This window comes from Erinaceus europaeus, chromosome 14, assembly GCF_950295315.1.
Source record: "Erinaceus europaeus chromosome 14, mEriEur2.1, whole genome shotgun sequence".
Taxonomy (NCBI): Eukaryota; Metazoa; Chordata; class Mammalia; order Eulipotyphla; family Erinaceidae; genus Erinaceus; species Erinaceus europaeus.
Window position 1 is genome coordinate 67,169,689 of NC_080175.1, and position 10,113 is coordinate 67,179,801.

General features: G+C 45.2%; 1 protein-coding gene across 4 annotated transcripts in view; it reads right to left on the reverse strand.

Moving 5' to 3' along the window:
• Positions 1-10,113, reverse strand: part of PLD1 (phospholipase D1) — a 200,588-nt gene that overhangs the window by 71,679 nt on the left and 118,796 nt on the right. For 3 of the 4 annotated variants that reach the window (XR_009544734.1, XM_060171956.1, XM_060171955.1), the window contains exons 15-16: positions 7,103-7,310; positions 6,184-6,297 (exon numbers count right to left, since the gene is read on the reverse strand). Coding sequence is in view for 3 of the 4 variants with exons in the window: in XM_060171956.1 (XP_060027939.1) it covers positions 6,184-6,297; positions 7,103-7,310 (322 nt within the window). In the remaining variant the exon portion in view is untranslated. The remainder of the gene's footprint in view (positions 1-6,183; positions 6,298-7,102; positions 7,311-10,113) is intronic. The other variant, XM_007517917.3, reaches the window with a different exon arrangement.

A 10,113-nucleotide genomic window follows, 5' to 3' on the forward strand; every position in this document is an offset into this window, starting at 1 on the left:
TTTCCAGTTTCTCAGTGGCTCCTTGGGACCACAAGCTGGTTCCTCACTGGTAGATGGACCTGAATACTCTGGGCAGTGAACAGCCCACTGTTCCCATGCCCCAGGCCATGGGGAGGAAGGGTTCACTGGGCTCCTGAGAATAAAGGACTTGCTGCAAGACAATGAAGGAATAGGAGAGGCCAGGCTGGGAGAGACATAGAGGCAGAAGCCACCAGGCAGTCAGTCATGCTTCTCAGTTCCCAGCCCACACACAGCACAGCCAATACACAATTCACATCTCTGGAGTTTCAAATGCAAGAAATTGACCAACAGTCCACGTTCTAACCTCAGAATTGAAGCTAAATAATATCAAGCTCCACCTTTGGGGGAGGAAATCCTGTTACATGCAAAAGGATGAATTTTGGTCTAGGTGACATCTAAGATATTTAGGGTTTTAGTGATTGTTCTTTCTTTTTCTTTTTTTCTTTTTTTGGTCATCACCAAGGCTTCACTGTTCCAGATTTGTCTCTTTTTCTTAGATAGAAATAGAGGGGGTCCATTGGAGCACCTGAGGTCCCGGGTTCAAGCCTCCACTCCCCACCTGCAGGAGGGAAGCTTTAGCAGCAGTAAAGCAGGCTTGCAGGTATCTCTCCTCCCTGTCTCTCTTTATCCTCATTTTTCTCTGTTTCATTATGAAAAAGAAATGGTTACTGGGAACAGTTCAGTTATGGTGCAAGCACTGAGCTTCACTCTTAAAAAAAGAGACCATGGACCAAGAAGTAGTGCAAGTAGTGCAGCAGACAAGGATAAGGCAATGAGTACAATCCCAGGCACTGTATGTACCAGAGTTATGTTCTATTTCTCTCTATATATCTCTTTTTCTCTCTCCTTCTTCTTACTCATGAATAAATACACAAATAAGCAAATAAATCTTAATAGAAAGAGACAGAGGAGAGAAGGAGAGACACCACAGCACCAAAGCTTCCCCCAGCTTTGAGAGCCAAGCTTGAACTTGGGTTACAGGCATGGAAAAGTAGTGCGCTATCCAGGTAAGCTATCTCACTGGCCCTGGGCTCTAATGTTTTATTATTATTATTATTTATTATTTATTATTTTTTTTTGCTACCAGGGTTACCACTGGGGTTCAGTGCTACTGCTCCTGGTGGTCACTTTTTCCATTTTTGGATAGAACAAAGAAAAGTTGAGAGGGGAAGGGGAGATAGAGAGGAAGAGAAAAAGAGAGACATCTGCAGACTTGCTTCACTGCTTGTGAAGCTCATCTCCTCCCCCCCTTCCAGGTAGGGAGCAGGGGCTTGAACCCAGGTCCTTGTGCTTAACCAGGGACACTACTGTCCGTCCCCCCACCCCCCTCCCCGGTTGTAGCACTCTACATTCCTAAAACCATAAGGGACATTTGTGGGGAAGCATTCCAACAGACAACAGCCTGTGATTCTGCAGACCTGTCAGCTAGAATCCACTTCAGCATGTCACAAACAGATCAGGGTGAGGACGTCAGCGGACCCAGCCAACACCTGTCGGGCTGTGAGGACAATTTTTGGCAGCGAGGCAAGACGACACACTGACTGCCCACCACAGACACACAAAACTCGGCACACAGAGCTGCTTCACAAGGGGCACCAGCTGCAGAACCATTCAAGAAACAGACAGACAGAGCCACTTCCTCTGAGGTGATGATCAGCACCAGACTCCAACACTAATATCCTGCTTGAGAACATCCTCAGGTCAGCTACTGCCATTCAGGGAGGAAGTGCTATGGGTCTAGTGGGTAGGGAAGAAGACTCTTCCCAAACCAGTGTCAATCTCTCTTTCCAGTCCTACCCAACCCCAAGGCTTCACCTCTCACTACATCCTGAGACTCCCGACCTCTCCAGGCCCTAAACAGATGGCATAGTATCCTTTCTGTCTGGAGAATTCTGCCCTCTCTCCTGGCATGATCTCACCACTTTTCACAGTCACCTTAGCTGTCCCCTGCTGTCCTGGGCATACTTCCTGGACCCCAGGAGTTGGGGGTGGGGAGGGCAGTCACCAGCCATGCTCTAGAACCATCAACAGCTGCACACCCAGTCCCTGACTTGGGGACACAACTGTGGAAGGCTGTGACCTCCACACCTCACTAATCCAGAAATTCCTTACTGGAGGATAGTGTGTCCCTCGCCTAGTATGGATCCTGGTATTCAGTCAGCAATTAAAGAAGTGCTTTCAGGATAAAAGATTTTAAACATAGGGTGGCACCCAGTTTCATAAATTATCCTTACAAGAACCTGGGTTCAAATTCCTGGTTCCTACCTGTGTAGGAGGGTAAGCTTCATGAGTGATGGAGAAGGTCTAGAGGTGTCTCTCTCTCTCCCCTCTTCCTCCCTATCCTCTTTGTTCTATAAAATAAAATTTAAAAAACCATGAGAAAAGAAAATGGCCACTGGGAGTAGTGGATTTATCATGAAAGCACCAAGTTCCAGTAACAGCCCTGGTGACAATTAAAAAAAAAAAAAGATTTTTAAACTGTTACCGTAAATGCACTGCTAAAGTTAGACCTCAAGGTCAACTTTCCAAAGGCTATTGGAAGTTTCTATAAAAGAACTCATCTCAAACTGCGATAGAGTCGCACAACTAACTAATGCTCAAAATAGATTTCTAGTCCCTCTGTCAGAAGTTTGCTGTTCTGCAGCCTCAAGCCTCAGACTGAGAGGCCTACATACTGGCTGCCTGCTTGCTCTCCTGAAGGCTTTGGCTCAACCAGACCCCACCCAGCAGAAGTCTCCAGCACTGAGTGGAGGAGGTTCAATGCCAGCCTGACCTTCAGACGGAGCACGTTAGCAGAGTCTGTAGAGCCCACTCACCTGCTCCACAGAAGCTGTCTCACTTGTGACAATGCTGAAACCCCACAGTTCTGAGAACCCAACTGCTTTCTCACAGCCCAACGGTCATCCAAACCGAACCCGAACAGATGGCAAGTCACTATCTCCACCCTACGTGGCATTACACACACAAGTGATTTGTTTGTAGGCATTTCTGGACCTGCCAGGAATGTGACAAGGCCTGCAGGTTGTATATTACCTTCCTCAAATCCCACATCTTTCAATTTTTTTTTTTATTAAAAAAATTTTTTTAATATTTATTTTATTTATTCCCTTTTGTTGCCCTTGTTGTTTTATTGTTGTAGTTATTATTGTTGTTGTCGTTGTTGGATAGGACAGAGAGAAATGGAGAGAGGAGGGGAAGACAGAGAGGAGGAGAGAAAGATAGACACCTGCAGACCTGCTTCACCGCTTGTGAAGCAACTCCCCTGCAGGTGGGGAGCCGGGGTTCGAACCGGGATCCTTATGCCGGTCCTTGTGCTTTGCGCCACCTGCGCTTAACCCGCTGCGCTACAGCCCGACTCCCATCTTTCAATTTCTGAAGCAGGATCAACTGCCAGAGTTCTGTGGGAGAAATAGAAGCTTCCTATGTATTTAACACATTGCACACTCGAGTTGGAAATGCAGAAACAGACTTGATATTTCCCACGGCTGTGCCTGAAGAGATGGTCTTTCCCTGGCATGCTTGCTTCTCCCCCTCATCAATCTCCACCTATGAATTCCTGACTACATTCATAGACCAGTTACTAAATACATCTTCAACAGACTGTGTATGGATTTTTTGTTAAGAATATAAATTTCAAAATCTAAAACCTCCAGTTAAGCTGGAGGTCCCAGGTCCAATCCCCTGCACCACCATAAGCCAGAGCTGAGCAGTGTTCTGATAAAGTAAATAAATAAAAAAGACTTAATTTCGGGGTCGGATGGTAGCTCAGTGGGTTCAGCGCACATGGCACAAAGCGCAAAGGCCGGCATAAAGATCCCAGTTTGAGCCCCCAGCTCTCCACCTGCAGGGGGGTCGCTTCACAGGTGGTGAAGCAGGTCTGCAGGTGTCTTTCTCTCCCCCTCTCTGTCTTCCCCACCTTTCTCCATTTCTCTCTGTCCTATCCAACAATGTCATCAATAACAACAACAACAACAATAATAACCACAACAACGATAAAACAACAAGGGCAACAAAAGGAGAAAAAATAGCTTCTAGGAACAGTGGATTAATAGTGCAGGCACTGAGTCCCAGCAATAACCCTGGGGGCAAAAAAAAAAAAAAAGACTAAATTTCAAAAGTTTGTTTTTTTAAATTTTTAAATTTTTATTTTGGAACTGTGGATTATTTAAGTTTGTGAAGAAGACTACTGACAATTCTTGCCAGCTGGGGTATTTCTATGATGAATCACTAAGGCATTAGGTTAGCTGAATTGTCTGATAATGCACCTCCTTCAGCTCATAGCCCAGAAGCAGCAAGGACATACAGGTGTAGCTCTCTGGACTCCCAGGACCTCTGGTCTCCTGCTTTAGGACTCTGAAGTCCTCTTGTGCATCAAAGCCACTTGGATTGTACCTGAATCCATATGCATGTCAACCACTCAGCTGTCCGCTACAGAAACACATATCCCGCTACTTGCATATTCTTGTGCAAATTAAGTTGTCATGATTTATTATATACTGATACACTCAACAGCTGTACTGGAACTTGGGCTCAGCGTGTGCAGTTCATTGGGCACATGGTGAAGAATGACAGCTCCCCAGGCGAGGGCATGCTTGGGGCCAGTGCTCAAAGTCCACTTCACTTATCACAGCTTCCCCCATCGCTGTCAGCCACAGGTGACTCACCCCCAGTTATGCGGGCAGGCCTCTGAGTACTAAGTGACCTCACTCAGTAGAATGATGGTGGCACTGGGAATTTAGCCAAAATGCCCTGAGGTTCTCATCCACACGCCTGCTAAAACAACAGTCTCCATCAGGAGGATTGGTCACCTGATAAATCAGGACATCACTGGTCAGATAACCGGTCATTTCTGGAGAAGGGAAGTCAGACTATTAACAACCAAGAGGAAGAGTGCTCAGGGCAGAGACAGGCAGAGCCTGAACACACTCAGTAGCTGGAGATTCTACCTGGCTGCTGTTTACCAGGATGGTGACGTTTCTCTATATTTGATCTGTCACTAAATTGCTCTTTGATCCCACTATCTGACTTAAGCCTTGATTAATTTATTCCTGCAGAACTGGTTTTTCTCATAAAATCTTGTCAGATTGGGCCAGGAAGATAGCTCACCAGGGCAGTGTGTTGCTTTGCCATGTGTATGACCCAGGTTCCAGTCAGCTCTCCCACTGCACTGGAGGGAGTTTCTGTGCTGTGGACTCTTTCACTCGTTCTCTTTGCCATTTTGTTTGTTTTTCTCTTTCTTTTTTAAATATTTATTTATTTCTCCCTTTTGTTGCCCTTGTTTTTTGTTTTTTTATTGTTGTTGTAATTGTTGTTATTGATGTCATTGTTGTTAGATAGGACAGTGAGAAATGGAGAGAGGATGGGAAGACAGAGAGAAGAAGAGAAAGACAGACACCTGTAGACCTGCGTCACCACCTGTGAAGTGACTCCCTGCAGGTAGGGAGTCGGGGGCTCAAATCGGGATCCTTACGCTGGTCCTTGTGCTTTGTGCTACGTGTGCTTAACCTGCTGCGCTACCGCCCAACTCTCTGTCTTTCTCTTTCTATCTGAGAAAGTCATCCTGGAGTAGTGAAAACTCAGTGATGACCCAGGAAAAAAAATCTTATCAGATTACAACTTCTAAAAGTTCATATTGATAGCATGACACACCAACCGAAAGACCTTCGAAACTCTTAACTAAATAAAGGTCCAACTCCTTCACCTACGTTGAGGAAGCCACGTATGACTGCTGTATCTCTTCCTAGTCATGGACCAAAGACTCCAGCTCATCTGAAGAGGTGTTTCCCCACAACAGGAAGTACTGATGTTTGCCACTCTGGCATCTTGGCTGAACTCCCTCCCTTACCCCAGTCTAACTTACCCAAACCTCACTCAAATGTCCCCTTTTCTAGAAAGCCTTTCTGTATCATCATGGAGAAAGCCTTTCATGGATGACCACATCATCACACAGCACTTCATAGACCCCACATGCATGGACTGTCTCGGTGTGTGGCTGTGTCTGACTGTCACTTGAGGAAGTGGAGGATCTTGAATCCTACCCGGTGCTTCGCTCTCAGTACTACACATGGTGGGAAAACTGCACAGACAGACAAGCAACTCCAGAAGCACACTTGCTATGCTCACGCCATGAAAGCTGAGGCCTCTCCTCCACACAGCACTTACCCCCGGTGGGGTCGCACAGCCCCTGCTCAGACGCGCTGGGAGAGTGAAAGAGCCTCAAGTGGGGTTTGAAACCATGGATTAGACTCTGACGACTTCTACAGTGATAACCATAACCTGGAGGAAGTTGAGAAGTCTTTGTTGACAATGAAATACACATTTGTGTGGTGTATAAACTGATATCAAGTTCTCTAAACTGGAAAGTAGATTAACGTTGTTGTTTGTACTTTTGTTTTTTCTTTTTCTTTTCTTTATTTCTCACCAGAGCACTGCTCAGCTCTGGATTATGGTGGTATAGGGTGGGGACTGAACCTGAGAACCTCAGACTGTGGAGCCTCAGGCATGAGAGTCTCTTTGTATAACCATTATGTTATCTCCCCTGCCCCAGTAGATTCTTCTTTTAATAGCAGCCAAGACTAGAAAAGCAAATCATACATTCTGCTTCCTCACATGTGGACAATGTGGTGTTCTAAAAATCACAGGACTGAAGGGAAGATGTGAAAAGAGTAGTACATTTATAACATGTAGACAGACTGCTATTGGAAAAAGAGTCTTAATGCATTTCTGGATAGGGACAGGAAGGTTTTTTTTTTTTTCCTTTTTCTACAGAGTGTATAAAATGTATCTAATGCCCTTCTTTTACCTTTAACCCATGGCCATCTTTGAGAAATGCCTCATCCTTCTGCTAGTCCCAGAGCAAGACTTGTGGCCACCATGCCAACATGGTGTGACGACCACCACAAGCCCATTTTCAAAGGAGGCCAACAGAGCCAGGCAGTGACTGACACAGCACTACAGAGGCTGGCAGAGTGAGCTCGCGGCACTGTCCATCCCGGACCAACACAGGACAGATGACTGGAGCATGCTGTCTGGAAGAGAGCACCGAGAGGTCAGGGAGAGCCCAGCACAGACAGGGACTTACTGGAGACGCTGTCGATGCTGCTGACACTCTCGGCCGTCCGGAGATGGTGCCTGTGCAGCTGCTGGTAGAGGCTAAACTTGGAGAACTTGCTGGGCTTTCCGATGCCTCTCAGCTTTGAATCCACACCATCCACACCCTTCAGTGTGGGCAAGGGTTTACTGGAATCGTCTTTGAGGCTTAAGGACTCCAGGCTTCCTATTGTTTCAGCCTAAGGACAGTTATTCCAAAGAAAAGCAGACACTGTAAGCTACACTGTCGAGAGAGACTGAAGGAATCACGTGTAATCAGTTAGGAAGAGGAGGAGGAATATGGGATGATCCCACTCATAAACAGAAGCTGAGAAATAAGAACAGAAAGGAGAAACACAAAGCAGAACTTGGGCTGGGCTTGGTATAAAACAAAACAAAGGACTGGGGGAGGAGGGGCTTTCAGGTCCTGGTGCATGATGGTGGGGGAGGACTTAGGCTGGGGGTGAGAGTGTTTAGCAGAAAGCTGAGAAACATTACACATGTACCAACAACTGTATTTACTGTTGACTATAAACCATTAATCCTTTCAATAATTTTTTTAAATAGATAAACTGTCGAGGCGATCTTTTTCCAGACAAGCTGAAGTGGAATCTCTCCTGGACCCCCATCTCCCCACAGACAGACAAGTGTGAGGCATCAGGGGTCCCTGAGAGCTATGTAAACACTCCCCAGAGCACCTCAGGCATTCCATGGAGCCCCTCTCCATGGGGGCTAGACTCTCGGAACTTTATCCCACTCAGCTCTTGTACTTCAAACACAATGTAGTGGCCTGCACTCTCCTTGAGCTATAGAACTTCTCCCCATGAACATTATTGCCTAAGTCATGCTTTGCCTATTGGTTTCTCTGTTGCCTAGTCACTAAACTGCTCCTATGTAAAAAAAAAAAAAAAAAAAAAAAAAGCCACTGTGAGATCTAGCTGTGTAGACAGAGTCTGCTATCATTTTTTTTTCTTTATTGGGGGGATTTATGGCTTACAGTCAACAATAAAATATAGTAAAAAAAATAAAATACAGTAGTCTGTACATGTATAACATTTCTCAGTTTTCCACATAATGCAACTTCTACTAGATCCTCTGCCATCATGTTCCAGGACCTGACCCTCCCCTCCACCCCAGAGCCCTTTGGTGCAATACATCAAACCCAGTCCGAGTTCTGCTTTGTGTTTTCTTATTTTTCAACTTCTTTTTAAAAATTTATTGTTGGTTATTTAATAATGATCAACAAGATTGTAGGATAAGAGGGGCATAATTCATACAGTTCCAACCATCAGAGTCCATATCCCATCCCCTTCGTTGGTAGGTTCCTGATTCGTTATCCCTCTGAGAGTAGGGACCAAAGATCTCTAAAGGGTGCAGAAGGTGGGAGTTCTGGCTTCTGTAATTGCTTCTCTGCTGGAAATGAGCATTGACAGGTCAATCCATACTCTTAACCAGTTTCTATCTTTCTCTAGAAGAGTAGGACTCTGGGGAGGCGGGGTTCCAGGACACAGTGGAGAGGTCATAAAAATCAGACCAGTCTGGTGTATTTTTTCAGCTTCATCCTTCTCTTTCTATCTCACTTAACATGATTCCTTCAAGCTCCATCCAAGATGGAGTGAAGAAAGGGAAAGCATCGTTTTCTGGCATCATTTTTAACAAGTGTATTCATATTTTGGTAGCTGTTTTAACTGTAATAATAAGTACACTGGTACAGGTGTACAGATATTCTGGCAGGTCTTTGATAGGCACTTTGAGAAACTACTAATCTCTCACTTTTAAGTAGGATCTCTTGAAAGAATGTGTGTGTCACTAGGGTTATTGCTATATTGCTGGGGCTCAGTGGACCGACCTGGTGGCTAATTTTTTCTCTTTTTGACAGAGAGAGAGAGGGCAGAAGTGAGAAAGGAAGGGAGGGAAGGGAAGAAAAAGAGAGAGAGAGAGAGAGAGAGACCTGTGGCACTACAGCAGGTGGGGACCAGGGACTTGAACCCAGGTCCTCGTCCATGGTCCTCGTCCATAAGCTATACTGGATGTGCCACTATCTGTCCCTACGCATCCCTTAAGACATAAGACATAAATATCCTTTTATAAGAAGGAAGATTCTAAAGACCTTGGCAGTTATGTGTAAGGAAGCCACTATTGCCATTTAAACCTCATCTGTCATACATTTCTGTTAATGAATTCTTTCTTTCCAAAAAGAAGATAAGCATTAAAGAGAAAATAAAAGAGCTGGTGATGACAAAGGTGCAAGCCTTGCCACACACGTGTGCATTTCCAGCTTTAGTCCCTGCACCGCATGGGGGGCACTATGCACCAGAGGAAGCTCTGAGCTGTGCAGTATCTGCGCTCTCTGTCAGTGTGGCAGCAGTAAAATCACACACAATCGAGTCCCTAGCTCCACCCCCCCAAAGAAAGGAAGATCAAGAGAGAGAGAAGAAGAAATATAGTAAAAGATGCAAAACTATCTGGCACTGGAATAGAACTGAAAGCTCAGATGTAAGTCCCCACACCTATGGACAACTAATTTTTTGACAAGGGGGCCCAAAACACTTCAAATGGAAAAAGAAGAGTCTCTTCAACAAGTTGCGTTGGGAAAATTAGATTGAAGTGTGCAAACAAATTAAACTGGACCATCACAATCGAGTCACCATGCGCAAGAGTCAACTCTAACTGGCTCAAAGGCATGAGCATTAGAGCAGAAAACTATCAGATAGGTAGAGGAAAGCTCTGGTGGGTCACTTCATGACCTGTGCATCCCAAAGGTCATCTAAGACTCAAATCCAAAAGCAAAGAAAAGGAAAACAAATCAATGGGATAATATCATACTGAAAGAAAGGAAGAGAGAGAGAGAGAATGGAAAAGAAAGAGGAGAGAGAAGGAAGAAATGAAGAGAAGAAGGAAGGAAGGAAGGAAGGAAGGAAGGAAGGAAGGAAGGAAGAAAAAAGAACGAGAGAGAGAAGGAAAGAAAGAGCAAGAAAGAAAAGCAAGCAGGAGGGGAAAGGA